Source organism: Trematomus bernacchii, unplaced genomic scaffold, assembly GCF_902827165.1.
Source record: "Trematomus bernacchii unplaced genomic scaffold, fTreBer1.1, whole genome shotgun sequence".
NCBI lineage: Eukaryota > Metazoa > Chordata > Actinopteri > Perciformes > Nototheniidae > Trematomus > Trematomus bernacchii.
The window spans coordinates 980751-1001478 of NW_022988176.1; the positions used below are offsets into that span (position 1 = coordinate 980751).

General features: G+C 41.7%; 2 protein-coding genes across 2 annotated transcripts; both read left to right on the plus strand.

Moving 5' to 3' along the window:
* The first annotated feature begins 903 nt into the window (after window positions 1-903).
* rgmb (repulsive guidance molecule BMP co-receptor b) lies at window positions 904-10788 on the plus strand. Its single transcript, XM_034122316.1, has 3 exons — window positions 904-1415; window positions 5729-6258; window positions 8435-10788. Exons 1-3 carry the CDS (start codon window positions 1298-1300, stop codon window positions 9188-9190), a joined length of 1404 nt encoding a protein of 467 aa, XP_033978207.1. The 5' UTR covers window positions 904-1297; the 3' UTR covers window positions 9191-10788.
* Window positions 10789-13332: 2544 nt separating this feature from the next.
* erap2 (endoplasmic reticulum aminopeptidase 2) lies at window positions 13333-20475 on the plus strand. The gene is made up of 21 exons (XM_034122314.1): window positions 13333-13418; window positions 14054-14400; window positions 14492-14678; window positions 14776-14945; window positions 15031-15169; window positions 15253-15387; window positions 15493-15613; window positions 15715-15869; window positions 15958-16071; window positions 16177-16308; window positions 16589-16720; window positions 17226-17294; window positions 17411-17586; window positions 17736-17815; window positions 17913-18096; window positions 18220-18376; window positions 18472-18656; window positions 18813-18974; window positions 19197-19337; window positions 19708-19789; window positions 19988-20475. Exons 2-21 carry the CDS (start codon window positions 14237-14239, stop codon window positions 20129-20131), a joined length of 2829 nt encoding a protein of 942 aa, XP_033978205.1. The 5' UTR covers window positions 13333-13418; window positions 14054-14236; the 3' UTR covers window positions 20132-20475.
* Window positions 20476-20728: the final 253 nt, after the last annotated feature.

The window sequence follows — 20728 nt, forward strand, 5'->3', positions numbered from 1 at the left end:
GAAAAGTTACCCTTCATCGTTAATTGTTCATATTATGGTGTAACTTTCATTAGAGAAGGTTTTTGAAAAGTAGTTTCAAGATCAAAGTCTGCATGCATCTGAAATAAAATCAAAAAAGTTGTTTGATTTACACTTAAACAATACGTTTTAAAGCTTGTTTTTGTAAAAAAGTTATATATTCACAATGATTGCATTACATTTCACCAGAAACTCTTAAAAACGTAATACAACATGATTATGCATCAGACATAAAACTGGATGATTGTGTCTTGGATACGATATTCTTTTTTTATCATTTTGTTTCAACAAACACAAAAAACAGATTCATGACTGTGTGTGTTTTATCTGTGGTCACTACAGTATAACAACTATTACAGCTTGTAAAACTGATTTAAATATCCACCTCTCACCGCACCCTTTTGTCTATAACCCCTCCCTTTTCATGCAATGAGGTATTAGGTTTTCTTTTGTTATTCAGGTGGACATATTATTATCATTATTATTATGATGATGATTGTTATTATTATTATTATAATTGGTAATGGTAGGCTATTATATTAGTATTTAGTAGGAAAGCATATGGTATTGTAGAAACTCTGGTTTATGTTGATCAGCTCTCACTTTGCCACATAAAGAACCTTGACCGTAGCGTTAGCCTACATTGCAAACCCGTTATAAACAGTGATTTAATGGCACCTTACCAACGTTTTACAACTTTTTTTTCTCCGGCCTCTTCATAATTTTTGTAGACAGATCTCTCTGAGTGAGTGTGTGTGGGAGAGAGAGAGAGTGGTGGTAGGCGGGTTTTCCGCCAGCAGGGTTTGGTTGATTCTCTATTGATTTGTTGGAGGGGCAGAGGAGGAGGAGGAGGAGAAAGTGAAAGGGGAGGAGTGGAGGAGAAACCCCGGCCTGGTGAGGAAGAGTGATGTGATTGTGCGTGTTTGGGACGAGAGGAGAGCACAGAGTGATCTCAATCCTGGCGAAAGTCCGACCGTGAAGGGAGCGCACTTAAATCACGTGGGTGTGTTGGGTTAGTGCCGGGCAAAAAGTAAAACTATCGTCGGAGTGACTTCTCTTGCACTTTGATTTCTTCCTGCCTTTCGACCCCCTCCGCCCTACATTCCGCGGAGCAGCTGTGTTTTAATGCGCACCCGAGGAGGAGAGGAAGGAGAGAAGAGTGAGGCAGAAGAGGCAGAAGAGGCAGAAGAAGAAGGAGAAGTGAGAAGGCCTGGACACCACCCCTCCTCGCCTTTCGGAAGACTGTCCACTCTCCCCTCCTGGCCCTGCATGGACGGGGATGGGGAGAGCCGGATGCTGTTTCCGCGGGGCTGAGCGCCTCGTCTCCGCGTCTCTGGTGCGCCGCTTCCGGCCACTGCTGCTGCTGATCATCGCTGTCTGCTGCGGTGCTCAACTAGGTAATTGCACTCTATCACTGCAACAAATAGTGTGTCTCTCGCTCGTGGTCGCAACTAATCTGTCATTTCCTGCACTTTGTTCTCCAGTTTCACACTATAACCACAGTAACATCATGTTTTTTTCTCTGTCTTTTGCATTAAGTCTTGATTAGAGATACTTTATTAGTTATTATGCGTGTGTAATCCATGCGGAGCTGATCTTTGTGCTGGGCCCAGGGCTGCCTGACAATGGCTCTCTCTCCAGCGGCAGTGCAGCAGTCTGAGCACGGATCGAGTTTCCCCTTCTCTCTCCTGGGCCGTCATTCTCCTGTCTGCCCCTTAATGGCTCATGGAGGAGGGGAAGAGAAGGGAAGATAGGGTGACTATCTCTCCTCATGTCCATATAGCAGATAACAGTTTATACTCAGAGCAATATCAAACAAACCAGGATCCATTAAAGTGTACATCTGATCATACAAAGTTAGGATTAGGGCTGAACTGTTGTAAATAAGACTTCATATATTGGGAAATACAGTTAATGTTCAGTTGCATGGTGCACATTAATATAATGCATCGATAGTATTGAAGTGAACTGCACTGCGTTTGAATCTGTGGTTGTTTGTTTTCTAATAATCACCAAAAGCAGAAAATCACACCTCACAATCTTATCCACATGCTGGACAGGAGAAAGAAAAAAACAGAAGAATTTCACAAAAGAAGAGTGTGTTCCCTGAAAGTTTATAAGGTGTTTGTTAGGGCTACTGATACTTACACATAATATGACTCATTCTTTGTGGCAACAGACTCCATGACTTACTAACCAACTATTTACCACATTGTCTTTTGGTTTCAAATTCATCATCGCAGAGGCATGTTTAATATATAAATCAGTAACCCCGTCCTCTATCAAAAAACCAGCTCTTTTTGGGTGTGTGTGTTGCTGTGTGTGCAGGGGGTCGGCTGCTGTGGCGGCTGTCTGTTGAGCAGTCACACCTCCAGTAATTAGTTTAACACGGCTCAGCCAGCGGGACAAAACCACCTCTGCACGAAGCCTGGTGGGAACACAGAGACCCACTTCGCATTAAAGACCCCTATGGCACCTTCTGCTACACATCCGTCACCGGGAAAGAATGTGTATTATTGAGTCTGTTGTTTTATTTGTTCTAACTTGTGTCCATATCAAGATATTTTGACATATTTTACTCCAGCCGTCGGTCCATGTGTCTCTTTAGACGAGGAGGCAGGGATTTCTTAGTTGTTGACTATTGTTTGCCTCATGCTTGTCAGGTCGAGAAAGAGAGCATGCTGTAGTGAGCTCCTGTAAAGCTTTGTATCTTTTAGCTTTGAGGGATGTTTGTGTGATTTGAGCTCAGTGTGTGTGTGAGAGAGAGAGAGAGTGCACACAACAAGGTGATCAATAAGCACTTCACAAGCCATTCCCTCAGTTGAGAGATGATCCCAGCAGATCCTTCTCTGATTTACGGAGATCAGAGAATTTTGAGAACATCGAACAGGGAGAGAGAATCGCTAAACTGAGCCGGAGAGATTCGGCTGCTGGATCTTTTGACCTCTGTCTGATGGTAGAGAGGCGGCCTCAGGATGTGTGGGAGAGAGAGAAAGCGAGAGAGAGAGAGAGCAGGGAATCAGACAGAGAGGGCTGAGGGCGAGAGAAGCATAGGGCTGTATCATAACAGTACCGATGGAAGGGAAGGATTTAAGAAACAAATCTGACAACAAATGAGGCTTGAGAGAAAAGAAGAGACCTGGGAGAGGGGGAAGGAGTGAAAAAGACAGGTTAATATTGTGGTGGGAGAGGTGTGGGCACGGCTGGCTGTTTTATTGTGTCTATATTAGATACTCACCCCAGGGGATGAAATAAACCAAGCCGGCATGTGTTGAACGACTCTCCTGCATCAGCTCCTCACAGGAGGAGATATTTATACTCTTCTTTACAATATCTTCAAATCACTTCTGTATTCATCTCATCTTTCCACAAATTGCACATTTATATGCATAGATTGGATTTTCTTTTGAAATTACAGCTATGCAGGCTTAGAAAGGACGCTTAAGAGGACGGCTTCACAGGAGAGAAAATGGTGCTTCATATTAATAATCAGCATGTGGAAATCATCTCTTCTTGCTCGATGTATACCCAGGCAGGCAAAAGTGCAGGGTCAGCTGCTGTGAAACTCCAGTAGATGCTTGTCATCAGAGAGGTTTCAACCTTTATATAAGTCAGCGGTTTGAACCCGAGTCCTTCAGTTACAGTGTCGACTGTCTGCTACGTCACCCTGCTGGGAAAATATCAGTGAATGAGTGCTTTTGTGTGTTTTTAGAGCAGCTCATGATTCTGATACCCCTTCGAAAGAGAATAAACCCACTCTGATTAGATTGGGAGTGGTATTTAGGTACTGCTAGGCAGATAGGAAGGAAAAAAGGAGGCTCTTGGTGCACCAGTCAAAGACACAATGTGTCCTCAGTACTCAGACCGTCTGTACAGAGGTGGTCGGCATGGACGGTGTGTGTGTGTGTGTGTGTGTGTGTGTGTGTGTGTGTGTGTGTGTGTGTGTGTGTGTGTGTGTGTGTGTGTGTGTGTGTGTGGGTGTGTGTGTGTGTGTGTGTGTGTGTGTGTGTGTGTGTGTGTGGGTTTCCTGTGGGTTGCTGTCAGTATTTAACATGCAGGAGAGAGATTCTGAAGCGTGGTGCGAGTGGGGGTCCTACCTGCACCTTCATTTCTAAAACTCAGAGCACTGCTGCCCCCAAATGGTGGCGCCCAACTCCGTCATGCCCTGAAATCAAATAAATGTACAAAGAAGAGCTGGAAATGTGCTGTTTGCTTGTGAGTTGATGTGTTACTGGTTGTGATGTTCTGGTGTCACAAAGAAAATGGTTGATATCAGTAAACACCATGCACTTTCTGTTTCTTTTTTTATTTGGTCGGCCATTAGGAGATCATACCACCATCTGAAGATCACAGACTGTGTACGTTTAACGGAAGCATAAGCAGCATTCTTTCTAAGAAAGCTATTGTGTGTGTGTGTGTGAATGTGTGTGTGTGTGTGTACAGCTGCCCATACACTGCAGAGCCTCTCTCTGGCCTAATCTAATAGTAGCACGCTGTGACTGATGCATTAGGTCTGGTCTCTAATCTCTCCCTCGCTCCTACTCCCTCTCTCTCTCTCTGATGATCTATGATATAAAAGGAAAGTTTGACCCCTGCTGCATTCGAAAATATAGCAACCGATAAAATGTCATGAACAATTTCAGACCATGATATTTGTTTCTAATGTGTATCATGGGCAGAATAAAGTCATTAGGATACATTTACCGTTTTCAGCCTACTATGGTTTTCAAAGCTGTAAACAAACACTAAAGTAAAAGCTTTATCTTATGAAGGTACATTTCTGGCTTTGTATTTTATTTGGAAAAGCAGGATCATAAATACCCTCTACAAATAACCAATCAAAACCTTTCCGACAGCCTTGACATTATTATTATGAGCGTCTCAAACTAATGGTAGCAGGTTTGTGTACATAGCACACCTTGACGTGTCTTGCTCGCTCCTTCTTTACTGTATGTGTTATGTGCTCCTTGTCTTTATGAGCAGTATTATCTCACTCCTTGTGGGAAAATGTTCTTTATCTTTTCTCTCCGGCTGCTCTTTGGTTTATTACACTTCAGCTTTATTACACTCCAGAGCGGCACTACTGATTCATCAAGAGTTTTTACTAGCACAGGGTTCTTTTTTTCAATTTTATTAGGTTGCATTGTTACCGACCGGTAGCATTGTGTGTTTTTAAGTTCAAAGTAACCTTAGTTTCCTTCTATGTGCACATGAGCTCTCCATTTCTAGTTAAATCCACCTCTGAGTTTAGTACATACCCACATTATCAGACTTGTGGTTGTTGTAGAGAGTGCTGGGTGATATGGTGAAAATATAAAATCACAATATTTTAAACCAACTACCTTAATATCATTATTGCAATGATATTATAGGGTTGACTATATTGCTTTCAAAATCTTATTTGATGAGATTTCTTTTGAACAATTATCAGTAATTTATCTAATTGCTTAATTAGTGAATGGACATTATAGAACAGCTGGAACAGTCCTGTTAGTTCAGAGAATTGTATAACTTTCTGTAAATCAGCGTATAACACCAGAAAAAAACATTTATTACTGTACGATATTAAAACATCTAGTGTTATATCACCATATCGGTATAATATCAATATATTGCCCACCCTAGTTGTAGCTGCTCTTCTGGTTATATTACTGTTATCTGTACTATCTATCACTTTGATAACAATCTCTCCGCTCTTTGTCCTCTCCAGGTCAGTGCCAGGTGGCTACCCCTCATTGCCATATCCAGAAGTGCAACACCGACTTTGTGTCCCTGACCTCCCACCTGTCTCCGGCAGTGGATGGCATTCACACTGAGTTCTGCAAGGCTTTACGTTCATACTCGGCCTGCACCCAGAAGACAGCCAAGTCCTGCCGGGGGGACCTCATCTTCCACGCGGCCATGCTGGGCATCTCCGACCTCATGAGCCAGAGGAACTGCTCCAGAGACGGGCCCACGTCCTCCACGCGCCCTGAGGTCCAACACGAGCCCTGCAACTACCACAGTCGCACCCAGCACGCACACACACACTCCCATACACACGCCCACGGCCATGTCCACACTCAGCCTGTCTACCTGTTCTGCGGGCTGTTCGGGGACCCACACCTGAGGACGTTTAAGGACAGCTTCCAGACATGCAAGGTGCAGGGGGCGTGGCCTCTAATCGATAACGACTATCTGACAGTACAGGTCACTAATGTCCCCGTGGTACCTGGCTCCAGCGCCACAGCAACCAATAAGGTGAGAAGATATATTTTTAACAGGGGAAACAGAGCGAAACAGGCTTTTGGGGTCTAATTTGTTTGTATTAAGACTGAAAGAGTATATTAAGTAAGAGCAGCTGGTGTAATAGAGGTAATTGTGTCGGTAAGAGAGACACATTTTTTCAATAATGACCTTTTAAGTTGCTTTTCTCTACGTTAGAGTAAGAAATCGTATCAATGTGAGGCTGGAAAATACACTTGCTCTCCCTGCTCTACTTTTCTCTCTCTTTCTGTCTCAATGTCTCTCGCTTCCTTAGACTCAAGAGGTGTGAGGCCAACAGCCCGATCTTGTGACTATCTCTTGTGACTGAGGCAGTGTTGGAAACTTAGTTAACTTGGTTTATGGCTGCATATAGCCTGACCTCTAATAACATGGAATGAGATGTGTGAAAGGACCCACTGTTTACCCATGTGTGTGTTTTCAAGTATTTGTGTGTGTGTCTCATAAGTGCCACTCCTTGCACTCAGCTTAAAGCACTATGTGTGTTAAGAGTCCTTATCCCTTTATGACAAAAAGACACTCACAAACACACACACGCACAGCTAAATGGATGGCGAGCCACACAAGGTGATCTTTGTGGTGTTAAAGAAGCTATGTTGATATTTCCCCCGATGATCTGCCCTCTCTAGCTTAGTCGATAGCTTTAATTATTAAAACACATACACACCCATGCATACACTTAGTCATGCACACATTGACATAAAAACACACACACACACATTAAGCAAATAGTAGGGTTGCTACACTGTAGAACTGAAGGTTTGACCTTGTGTCAGAGGTGGGGCAAGTTATTAGTCACGATTATTAGGGACACACACACTCTCTGTCACACACACACACACTCACACACATTAACAGCCCTCCAGGCCTAATGGCCTGCCAGGCCTCATTCCTCACGGCTGTCATGTGAACAAAGCCGCCATTCACCGGAACTATGATGCTAGTGCTAACCGTAATGCTCACACCACACCCTGCACCCACCACTGGCTCTACTTACCAGTGTGTGTGTGTGTGTGTGTGTGTGTGTGTGTGTGTGTGTGTGTGTGTGTGTGTGTGTGTGTGTGTGTGTGTGTGTGTGTTGTGTGTGTGTGTGTGTGTGTGTGTGTGTGTGGTGTGTGTGTGTGTGTGTGTGTGTGTGTGTGTGTGTGTGTGTGTGTGTGTGTGTGTGTGTGTGTGTGTGTGTGTGCATGTGTCAGCATGTGTCAGCATGTTTGCATAGCTGTGTCAAATTACAACTTGTTACAAAGTAATTTAGTAATTTATCAAATGTAGGGTGATGAGAGTCAATAACCTGTGTAATGGGTGAATGTTAATATTTGTGTGATTGTGTGTATGAGACAGACAGAGAGAGAAGTACCTTTTACCTTATCTCTAGTAATCTTTTCCAATTATTCTGGTACTTTTTCTTGATTAATTGATTAATGGTTCAAATGTGTAAATGAAAGACATTCATTTAGATGATAAATCAGTTATAAAAGTAGTTGGTGATTAGTTTCTGTCTATTAACTAAGCAATTAATTAGGGCTGCAACTGCTGATTGTGAATGTCAAACAAAGATATTTTATACAAGCAAAAGTAGCAAATCCCCAGGGTTAATAGTTGCCAATTAATTTATTTTCAATTATATAATCAAATAATTGACTAATCTTTGCAGCTCGACATTTCATCTTCATATTGTTTCCTACCTATGCTTCATATATCTGGAACAAAGTACTAGACAACTGCAGGTCTGCTGAAACTCTTACTTCTTTCAAATTCAGACTGAAGACTTTCCTTTTTGCCGCCACCTTGTAATAAATCAAATAACTATTCATATCTGCACAATAACTTTTATTCTTGTAATTTATACCTGTCTTACTCTATTGTGGCTTTTTATTTGTATTCTCCTTGCTTTTAAATGACTGTTTTTAAATGTATTTATACACCATACCTTAATGCTTTTAATGGTTTTTTCTGTAAAGCACTTTGAATTGCCTCTTGTTGAGATGTGCTATATGAGCAAACTTGAATTGCCTTGCCTATTGTCTCATCTCCTTACTGTAGTTGTGTTTGTCCTAAATGAATTGACTTGTGAACTCTATATCATTCATTGAACCAACTTGAAACTCAAATATCTCTGACTGACCTGATGCTCCTCTCTCTGTCTCTATAGATCACCATCATCTTCAAGCCCTATGAGGGGTGCACAGACCAGAGGGTCTACCAGGCCGTCACAGACAACCTCCCGGCTGCATTTGATGATGGTACGGTGAGCAGTGGAGAGCCCATCCACATGTCTGTCGGTACAAAAGGTGCCACTGGGAAGGTGCGGGCGCTGTGGATCTCTGAGCGCAGCCCAGGGCACCATGTGGAGCTGCACGCCGGCTACATCGGTGTGACTGTGATCGTGCGCCAGCTGGGCCGCTACCTCACCATGGCAGTGCGGATCCCGGAGGAGCTGGCTCAGGCCTATGACTCCACCCAGGACCTGCAGCTCTGCCTGAACGGCTGCCCCGGGGGAGAGCGCATCGACAAGGCGGGGCACCTCCCCCTGCCCCTCTCCCCTCCGCCGCTTGGCCTGCAGCTCCAGCAGCTACGCCGACCCAGCTACTCCTCACAGACACAAGCATCCCCCTACGGTGCCGCGCAGGTTTTTAGTGTGGAGGGGGCCAAGCAACGCTGCAGGGAGCAGCTGGAGGTGCAGGACATTTACTTCCACTCCTGTGTGTTTGATCTCCTCACCACCGGGGATGCTAACTTCACAGTGGCGGCGTACAGCGCCCAGAAGGACATGGAGAGTCTCCACCCTCACCAGGATAAATGGAGGATCTACCCCCGCGGCTCGGCCCACTCCACCTTACACTCTGATTCTCAACATATCAAACAACTGGCTGTGCTCTTGCTGTGTTTCCTGAGTGTGGCGATGTGAGAGCAAAGCAGGAAGTTTGTTTATGTGTGTGCACTAGAGAGAGTTTGGGAAGTTTTTAGCTAAGGCACTGATACTGAGCACTGACGCCTCTCTCGTGTAAAGAGGAAACAGCTGGACGGTAACTGGGAACTCAAGTTTTTGGCCAAAAAATACTGGCAACACTAACTTAACATACCTGGCAGAGTCAGCCTACTGGGTAGTAACTCAAGAGTTGTGATGATGGCTTTCACAACCTGTCTTTATCTTTGGATAAGACGCCTGACAATGACACAAACATGTGTGGGTGAATAGAGTGTGTGGATATACACTCCAAACTGTAAATAGCTTGTCTTCAGTGCACAGTGTAATGGCGTAGAGTTCTTTTTGTGTCATTTGTTGTGATTCTTCTTTGATACCTCAGACAGAGGATGTTTGTTTTAAACAGAAGCACTTTATTTCGTTTTATTCCTATAAATCCACATCAGTGTTTTTTCCTCTCTCTCTTGCTGTCCTCCACCAATCCTCAATGGCTCAAGTTTTGGAGACCATCTGTAATATACATTTTGATCATTTCAAAGTAAGTCTTTTAAATTCAAGGAGCTGCCATTTTATTGATATCCATCATTCTTCCAGTAGCTGATTTGACTCAGCATCTCATTTTAATGCGAGTCGGTCAATGTGAGTTGTTCTCTTTTGAATGTATTATGAATATTGTCACAGCAAATGCCATCAGTACAATTCTGTTGCCGTTTAAATTTGTTGTTTTTCCTCAGTCCTGATTTCAAATATCTGGAGTGTGTGTGTGTGAAAGTGAAAGTGTGTGTGTGTGCCTGTGCTGTTTTTTTTTACCAGTTGGTGACATGCTTGGATGTGCTTGTTTTATTCCCACCATTTTGACAAAAGGCTGTGACAATACGGGCTCATGTATGTTGCTCTTCGTATCTTTGTTGTGTTAATTTGAGCCAAAGACAGATATTGTATGTTTATGTACAAAGGAGATCATAGCTCACCACCAAACCAGCACCGTTATCTTTGTCACACTCTTCTTTTTTTAAAGTTGCTACTGTAGATTGTTTTTGATGAGCTGATCCTTCCTGGGATAAGTGTAAGATACTGGAGTGTAGAAAAAACACTGCAAACCACACTCTCAGCTGAGACATGTGCTTCAGCAGTGTGTTGTGGGAAATGTATGCCATTTCAAACCTGATAGAAATGTCCCTTAACACTATGAGCCTCATTATGAGCCTTTTTATCCTGTAACATTTGTATAATGATGCCCTAAATGGTTGGCAATAATCAGCTTAATCTCAGTTCTTGGCAATGTAATCTCTTACATCGCGTGTGAGTGTCAGTTTGGTGAAGAGCGACTGGTCAGTGTTGAAATACTTAACTTATTTATGAACGTAGTGTCCTGTAGAGGAAGTTAAGCTCCATATTCTTGCTGTTGGATAATAATTTAAAAAAAATTCAGATGTGATTGTACTGCCACTTAGTGGTGCTCTGTTGCTATGTCAGTGTGTTACTTAAGGCGCTCAAAAAACAAAAACAGAAAAAAACATGGAGAAAAAAAACTGTGTGCAAGTGTTTTATTTCAAAAACAATAAAGTCAAAATGGTTCAAGTTTACTTCCTGTTTATTAATGTCACAATTGACCAGAACATAAAAAAACAGAACAAGATGCTCATTTTTTTGTTCATTTGGAAACTTCCAAAAACCTTGAGCTAAGTTTCCCCTACATTTTTCATAGTATTTTAGGCATTCAAGGAATTCAGGAATAAAGATCAGTGAGAACACAAAAAGATCTTCTTACAAACATAAACACACACACACATATATACAACAGCATGTGCACTAACCCATCTGTCTGAGGTTAGGCTTTGATCAGATACCAAGATCAGCCTCACAAACAAGATCTGTGCTCAACTGCCACAGTTTGCAACACCTGCGATGTCAATGAGAAAGAGCGCCACAAAAGATTAGTCGAATTTGAGACCTGCTACTCCTGTGATCCTGACGTTGGAGGATTTCCCATCAAGAGATTCCCATCCAAAACTCAGTGTAAACCAAAAGTGGGCTATTCTCAACTTCTTCCAATGCAGAAATCCTCACTTTGCCGACTTCAGACAAGACAAGAAATACTTCCCTTTCTGGGTTAGGTTTCTTTTCAAGGTCACATGATTTTAACGAAGCTCTCCATTTCAATAATCTGAAAGGTTAAATACATTGAACAGTTACATACAATGTTAGTTAAAACACATTACACACTATAGGACCACACTATGAATATGAGTGAAAACCTCTTACCACTTAATAACAGCATAAATGGTCATCAAAGTGTTGAAGACGATGATCTTCATGAGAATCAGCCTCAGAGCCAAGACTACCACTGTATTAGTCCACAGACCAACATCTGTCGAAAAAAACCACACACCAACATAACAAACAACATCTGTATGACCCAGAAGGTTTCTTTTTTTAATGAGTGGCAAACCTTTACCTTCTGTTTCTTCACGTTCATAGCAGGTGTTGTCTTTGTGATCTAAAATTATAAAAAAGAATTACCTATGTAAATCAAAAAGTAGCTTTTATTTGTGAGTAGAAATTACACACACCGATGTGTAGTCCTACCTGATGAGTGGTGTCTCCTGGGGACTTTTGGGTGACGTCTGTGACTCGCAGAGCAGCTGTACGATGGCCAGTCACCGGTCGCCACAGTGATGATTGCCACAGCGCTGTTTCCACGATGCTTCCTGTTAACAGCCATGCTGTATGGGGAGCTGGATACCTGGCCTTCTGATGGTGACCTCCAGCTGACCTCTAGGTGCCCTCTCCTGAAGTCGCTCACCATACAGACCAGCAGGGTCCAGCCCAACCTCTCCCCTGACAGGTGGACCGGAGGGGCCAGAGATGCCAGCACATCACACTTTACTCCTCCTTGAAGATGACATACATGAAGAGGATATTAGAATGAAAAAAAAAGATCTTGGTTGGTGACTATCCGACTGAAGGTGATGCCTTGGTTCAAACACAACAAGGCAATGATGTAGAAAAAGTGTATAAAGTAATTGTAGATATGCTGCAATTTGTTTAAACAAACAACTTTGCTGTTTTCTCATGGGAACAGAATTTCAAACATGGACATCAATATAACATTATTACACATCTTACATATTAAAGTATATTTAAATCCTCCATGCATTTATCATTTTTGCCATAAAAGACTCCAAATATTTCGCTAGTTATTTTTTTGCTGAAATCTTAAAAACCTCCAAAAATCTTTGTGATTTTATGTAGTAACTCTAACAGAAGGTACCCTAATACAAAAAACTAAGAATATTGTCAAAAGCTCTTTGTTGCAAATTTGTAATTGTTGCTTAATAAATAATATTGACTTCACTTTACTCTATCTGAAACAGCCATTAATTAAGTTCAAACACTGCAGTTTTTTTTTAATTTACAAAAAGACAAAAGTAAAACTAACTCAGAGAAGTTGATATTTTGGATATTTCTGATTTTCACTAAATAGTGATGTAGAATATTCTTGCCCATTGGCTAAAAAATATTCCCTTTTCATAATATAAAATTATAAAAGTATTAAAATGTGAGAACCCTTACCTGTCCACAAATAGATGATAGGAAGGTAATATAAACCGTTGGATGGCTCAGTCATGTCTCTGTTAGCTTAAGTGGCTTCAGTGACTGCTGTGTGTGTGACTGAGTGTTTGTATGTGCACTGCCACTGACTGTGTGAAATGGGGGCATGCCGTTTGGCTTTGCCAGGAGCATTGCATTATGGGGATTGACATGTCACATTGTTTTGACCTCATGCTAACAATGAAACCCCCCCACCCTAACACGAGGCACAGGGGGAACAGTTTGTGCTTATTGTGAGCTCTTTTTACACAATGTGGGCTTTAACTGGTTAAAACGTTAAAACTGAGGACCGTAATGTGGAGTCAATGAAGAGTCCTTTCATCTACTGGAAACACCTGCCTACGACTGTTGAGGTAAGAAAGGATGATCCTATCAACACACCCAGATTATAGACAACACCTGCACACACACGCACGCACACACACACACACACACACACACACACACACACACACACACACACACACACACACACACACACACACACACACACACACACACACACACACACACACACACACACGGAACTCATAAGAGAAAGTGAAACTCAACAGCAGGAAATGCAGGGGAGGATGATGAAGCTAAAATAAACGAGGTAAAGCTCTTTTGGCAATTGCTATTTGATTACTGCTAAGACATTTCCAATTAAGTACTTTAAATGTGAGCAATACTTTACTAACTGTGACTTTATAACAATATTTGAGACTAATTTACGTTTATGTTGTGAAATACATCTTCCTCACCTTATCAGCATGGTGCAGCACAGCTACTGTGAGTACACACAGTTATAGCTGTGTCCTCTGCTTGTTTTGTCCCATGGAAAATCATGTGGTTTGATTGTCACATGTTTGAGTCTCATTCAGATCGAGTGGTGTTGTTGTTAGGGCCTAGCTCAGTTTGCATATTAACAAACCTCTCTCAACAGAATGCAGAAGCCCTTTGTAATATAAAAACATTTGCCTCGTAGGTAGATATATTTATTCTGCATTGCAAGCTACACTGTATGAATAGGTTTGTAGGCAGATGCATTATTTGAAAGTTTGGATAACAACTTAACAGTGGCAGTTATGTATGGTCCAAGTTTAAAAGTGATGAGGAAATAACCTTTGAAACCATAACCATAACTATTACCATACAACTGGCTGAAGGAGGCAAGAAAGAACATTGGTATAATCGTTTCATTTAAATACATATGTGATGTATTTTTAATCCTGCTCAAATGTCTTTCAGGTTTCAGAGGAAACGTCCTGGTATTTTTGATTCAGCAGTATTCTAATAGTATGAGATCTGGACATCATCCCGGCAGACATTCAACACTCAACCTATATGCCCCAGTTCAATACTGACTTTTAGCATTTCACACAACCCTTTTTTTTTATTTGAAAGACGTGGTTGAAGGACATTTCATCTACGATGGCCTTGTTGGGGCTATTAGTTCTCTCTCTATTCCATGTGTCTCTGGTTGGCTCACACCCGAGTTCACAACACGCATCAAGTCCTCCTCAACCCGCAGGGGAACAGTCTCCTGAAGGATCGGATAACCTCTCGTTCCCTTGGAGCCGTCTTCGTCTGCCAAGGTGCCCTTCATGCTTTTTTTATAACAGCCCCATCTAAGACATAAGTACATTTTGCAGGATCATTGAATTAACAAGTGTATCTTTATCTCAGGTACATCATTCCTCTTCACTACGACCTCCACCTGCACCCCAATCTCACTAGTCTCAGTTTCACTGGCACAGTGCAGATCCAGATTGACGTCCAGAACAACACAAACTGGGTCGTGTTACACAGCAAGGGTTTGAAGATTTCAAAGGCCACGATATTGGACCAGAACCTCACTCATCTGTCTGATAAGGTAATGGTAAAAGCAGAGTTAATATTATTACAGCTTATTTGTCCTTGTTACCATTGGATAAAACATATTTTCAACTGTCTATCTCCTCTTGTTCTAGGTTCTTCCAGTTCTTCATCACCCTTCCCATGAGCAGATTGGCATTTTCTCTCCCAGAGTGCTCAGCAGTGGGCGAAAGTACTTTCTGTGCATTGAGTTTGGGGCAGAACTTGCAGAAGGCTTCTATGGCTTCTATAAGAGCACCTACAGAACCAGCACAGGAGAGACAAGGTAATAGATGATTCACAGCAAGCTTAGTAAAATATTCAATAGTCTGTTGTCTATTAAATACAAAAAACTATCCTCTGATTTCCAGAACCTTAGCTTCAACTCACTTTGAGCCCACGAGTGCCCGGATGGCATTCCCTTGTTTTGATGAGCCGAGCTTCAAAGCCAATTTCACCGTTCGGATCAAGAGGAATCCAGAGTTGATCTCCCTGTCCAACATGCCTATAGTGAGTGCTGCCTGTATGCTAGGTGTCACACATGTTTACATATGTTTAAGAAATGGCTACAAAATGTGATTTGTGTATTTCAGGTCAAGACAGTTGAAGTAGGCGATGGCCTGCTTGAGGACCAGTTTGATGTCAGTGTAAAGATGAGCACGTACCTCGTAGCTTTTGTCCTCTGTGACTTCAAATCTGTCACAGCAACAACATCCTCTGGGGTGCAGGTGTGGTCTCCCCAACGATATTTGATTTCCTTCATTTCTCGCCAACAATATTTCTCTCTCAAGGACACTCTAATTGCTTTTTCATGCACTGTTGTGTATCTGTAGGTGTCCATCTATGCCTCCCCTGAGAAGTGGCAGCAAACTAGCTACGCCCTGGAGGTTGCTGTCAAAATGCTAGATTTCTACGATGAATATTTCAACATCCGCTATCCTCTTCCCAAGCAAGGTACTCTATTTGTTTTTGTCACTACTTTTTATATAATGTGACATTTGCTTCTCTTTACCCTGCCACTCTGTGTTCCCTGAGCTGTGTTTTCCCTCTCTCAGATCTGATAGCCATCCCAGATTTCGAGTCTGGTGCGATGGAGAACTGGGGTCTGACCACCTACAGAGAGACCTGCCTTCTCTATGATCCTCTCACATCCTCCATGTCTGATAAACTCTGGATCACTATGGTGATTGGCCATGAGCTCGCCCATCAGGTGAGAGTGTGACATTGTGTTTGGACTCTGGTGACAGGATTACATATTTGTTAAGCTTCAGTAGTAATCTTACTGATCTTGCCTGCAGTGGTTTGGAAACTTGGTGACCATGGAGTGGTGGAACGACATCTGGCTGAATGAAGGATTTGCGCGATACATGGAGTATATTTCAGTCGAGGCCACTTACCCTGACCTCAAAGTGGTATGTGCTTTGTTTAACCTGAGAATCAACATACATGAATAATAGTGGCAGATTAATATTAAGCCTAGAAGAGCGTATTGATTAACATGTTTCGTGTGTTTGCAGGAGGAATATCTTCTGCACACCTGTTTTGCAGCAGTTGGCAGTGATTCTTTGAACTCCTCTCGGCCAATATCCAGCCCAGCAGAGAACCCCACTCAGATCAAACAGATGTTTGACACGGCCTCCTATGACAAAGTATGCTTTCATTCTCATTCAGTCACAAAGACCACATTCAACTGATAATTACAATTCATTATGAGTATAATCTGTGGAAATGTTTTACCCACAGAATCAGAGATATATAAAAACACTTCTGATTGGCCTGGTTTGAAATTGTTAGAAAACGACCGCTAAACTCACACAGCATAACTATTGATCTCTTTATGAATATTGTAACTCCATTCAAACTGTGTTGAAATCAACCTACAATATAACATTTTCTGGCCTGATTAAAATACCTTTTCTCTCCCACCAGGGAGCATGTGTCCTGCACATGCTGCGACACTTCCTGACAGATGATGTGTTCCAGCGGGGGATTGTGCGATACCTCCGCAAATACAGCTACAAAAATGCACTCAACCAGGACCTGTGGGACAGCCTAGCCAATGTACAAACACAATTTACATACATGTGTGTGAAATGCACTGTGAAGTCTTTTGACTTCTTGTAAAGCAATTAACTAATCTTTGTTTGATTCCATATATTAGATATCTGGTATATTTATTAACTAACTTAACATTTCATAATGGATGCTGTAGTGTTTTTAAATTTAGATATTTCTATACCTTTCAGACAGCAGTGACTGTTTGCAATTCAATTTATTATGGCACAAATCAACTGCTGATACTTAAAAGTAGGGTATTAATCAAAATGTCTGTTTTTAGAGTATTATTTTATCTTTTACCAGTAACGCAAATATAAATCATTTTAAAAGAATACACCACTGAGACATGGTGTACATTGTGATGGATTACAAATCTCACACAAATTAAGTCTCAAAGTTAGTTGTATTGAATTATATCGAGTACGAATTTAATTGAACAGCTGCCTAAAATAAATGTTCATGTATTATGGTAAGGTGCAATGCAGGGTATTTATTTGTTGTTTTCCAGACATGCTCCGAGGAGGACTTCATCTCAGGAAAACACTGTTACAGCAGCAGCCAGGCCTCCAAGAATGCAGTCAGTAAACATAATAAACCTTTCTGACCTCTCTTCATGGGTTTTACACCAGCACCTGTTAAAAGATTTCAATCTGACCTTGTGCCATGGTGCGGTCGCACGTGTTGTCTCTTCAGTACCTGTTTGCAGGGGAACACCTGGACCTGACAGCCATGATGAACACTTGGATTCTGCAGAAAGGTATTCCTCTGGTAACTGTAACTAGGAAGGGGGCCCATCTGCTGCTCAGACAGGACAGGTTCCTGAGGACAGTGCTGCCTTCTGATCCTCTCTGGTCCTCTTTGCAAAAGGGGTGAGCATGCACATGCACTTTCACAGTTTCTAAAACAAATCTAATTTGGTATTTTATTAACATTGTATGTTTCTCTGCAGCTACATACCCAGTAAAACCTTTAACTTCAAGTTGACCTGATGATACAATAAAACATTATTTTCCTGTAGTTTCCTTTGGCATATCCCTTTGACATACAAGACAGATGCTTCAAACACCATCCACAGACACCTGATGACCACACAAACAGGTAAAGAGCAAATGTGTTAAATATAAATCATGTATAATATCACTTTTGCTTTGACATAGTGTTTTTTATTCTATTATTCTGTTTATTTCTCATTTAGACAGTATACACATTGGAGAGGAAGTCAGCTGGGTGAAAGTCAACACTGACATGACAGGCTATTATGTGGTTCATTACGAGGATGGTGGCTGGGACAAGATGACAAAACTACTGAGACAAAATCACACCGCTCTGAGCTACAAAGACAGGACTCAATTAATACACAACGCTTTTCAATTGGTCACGTAAGCATCTATGTGTTCTTGAGGGTTTGTGTGAGACCAACACAGACAGTCATTTAAAAAAAACAGCCTAAATGATCCCTCCTGAAATCTAACATTTTGAAATATTCCTGCATGTCTCCAAAGGGCAGGTCACCTGTCGCTCGATAAAGGCTTAGACCTGATTGGTTACCTGCAATTGGAGACACACAACGTGCCTCTCCTCCAAGGACTGGGCTCTCTGCAGGCCTTTTACCATATGATTGAGAAAAGGAATGAGATTGATGTAACACGCAAGCTGCGGGTAAGAAGACTACACAATGAGGATGATATGTATGCAAATGTTGGCATTAAAAGCAGTTTATTTTCATGTTTAATGCTTTCTTTTTACGTGTGTAGATGCACATCCTGCGATTTTTCCGTGCTGTCATCGACCAGCAGACGTGGAGCGACGGGGGCTCTGTGTCCGAGCGGCGGCTGAGGTCAGAGCTCTTGTCACTGGCCTGCCACCTGGACGACCCTCCCTGTCTGGAGCGGGCCCGTCAGAGCTTCAAGCACTGGCTGCAGTCCAACGGTACACTCAAGTACGTCTGTCTAAATTATATTCTTTACACTCATAAGTCACTAAACTCTGATATCATTCAAATAAACAGCAGCTATGGCCTGTGTTCGGCCGGGCTATTTCATTTTATATTTCATCATGTCTCTAATGTGCACGTCTCTGCTTGTGTTTACCATAGCCTGCCAACCGATGTGGCAGAGACAGTGTTTTCAGTCGGAGCTCAGGAGGACCACGGCTGGGCTTCACTCTTACACACATACAACATCTCTTCGTCTGCAGCACAACAAGGCAAAATCCTGTTTGCCTTAACCTGCAGCAGAGACACAAACAAACTACACAGGTACATCTTCTCTCTTTTTCATTTTTGACACAGTGTATGCTGCCACCATGTGGCAAACATAGGGTATTACATCCCAGTGCTGCAGCCAACAGAAATCTAATATTTATTCTGTGTCCTTGTCAGACATGCTAAACAGCTTTCAGTGGAGGCTCTTTAGATGATAGATAATGTGACGCTAATAGAGCATGTTATATTCTGTGTGTGTGTGTGTCTGTTTTTCAGATTGCTGGAGTTGGGTCTTGAAGGGAAGGTGATTCGATCCCAGGATCTTTCCTCTCTCATTTTCATGGTGGCCAGAAACCCGCAGGGACATCGCCTCGCCTGGAACTTTGTCAAAAAGAACTGGGACACATTGGTTCAGAGGTTAGTGCAACACAAGACATTGTGACAATACAGATAAGATAATAAAAACCTTATGAATAAATGAAAATGCATTTTCCTTACTTCTACTTATTTTAAACATCTTTCCCAGTTTATATATTCACCCTCTAATAAGTACTTTTTACTCATCAAGTTGCTGTGAGTTGAATGCAAAACCTTTTTGTGAACCAGTAAGCCCGACCTTTCAAGCAGCTAAAATGCTGTTTAACAAGTCTAACAGGTTCTGATTTACAATAATAAAGACCTCATTATATCACAAGCAACACATTGGTTGGATGATTCACAATAAGTGTGTAACAGCTAATAAAGGAAGATATATTAATCTGTGTCTCTGTTGTCTTTCTGCACTCAGGTTCCAGTTGGGTTCATCTTGTATTAGAAGCATCATCATTGGCACCACATTCCATTTCTCATCTCCAGAGGAACTCGCTGAAGTAAATGCACTCTTATGTTTTGAACTAATCTAAAGTCTACAAGCCAATTTAGAGATTACCAATATTTCAATATTTAATGGCTGGCATTGGCAATATCTGTACTAATAGTGATGATAATTAGACATGGAAATCTCTGAGAAACCTTTAGTTGTATGCTTGTTTTTGTTTTTGTAAATTCATCTGTGTTTGATCCTGCAGGTGCAGTTGTTCTTTGAGTCCATCAAAGAGCAGGCGTCACAGCTGAGAGCTACTCAGGTTGCTCTGGACAACGTGCAGAAAAATGTTCGCTGGTTTCAGAGGAACCTAGAGACTCTGCGAAACTGGCTGAACCAGCAAATGTAGTGGAAGACAGCAGAACGGGAGCTGGTGGTTCACAGATATCACAGATGGGATATCTAACGTTTTTTTTTAATGTTTATGGGGTTTTATTTGATAATTGTAATGCGATACATTTCACTGAAGATTTGACATTTTTGTATATAAATGAGTGGTTTTGTAAATTTTCCCGGGACTTATTTGTTAGAACGAACACATTTAATTAGTAGAACTTGCAGCTGAGTGTGTGAGGAGCCATGTATGTGACTATCAGTGTGTGTGTGTATGGGTGTGTGTGAGAGAGAGGTAGAGGGATTTAATGCTGTGTTAATTGATTCTTCAACAAATAAACAATTCAAGTTTTCATTGTATCTCATTGTGCCTTTCTGTGTGTTGCATTAACTGAAATCTCATTGTGGTAAGTACAATCATTGTATGCGTTCTTTGTCCAAAAACACAGAAATCTATTATTTATTCTGTGTCCATGTTAAAGATATGCAAAACCACTTTCATTTCAGACTCTTAAAATGGCAGATCATGTTATATTGTGTGTGTATATCTCAGATTGCTAACTAAAGGCTATGGTTAAAGTAAGACGTGTCACATTTAGAGTTAAAAGCATAG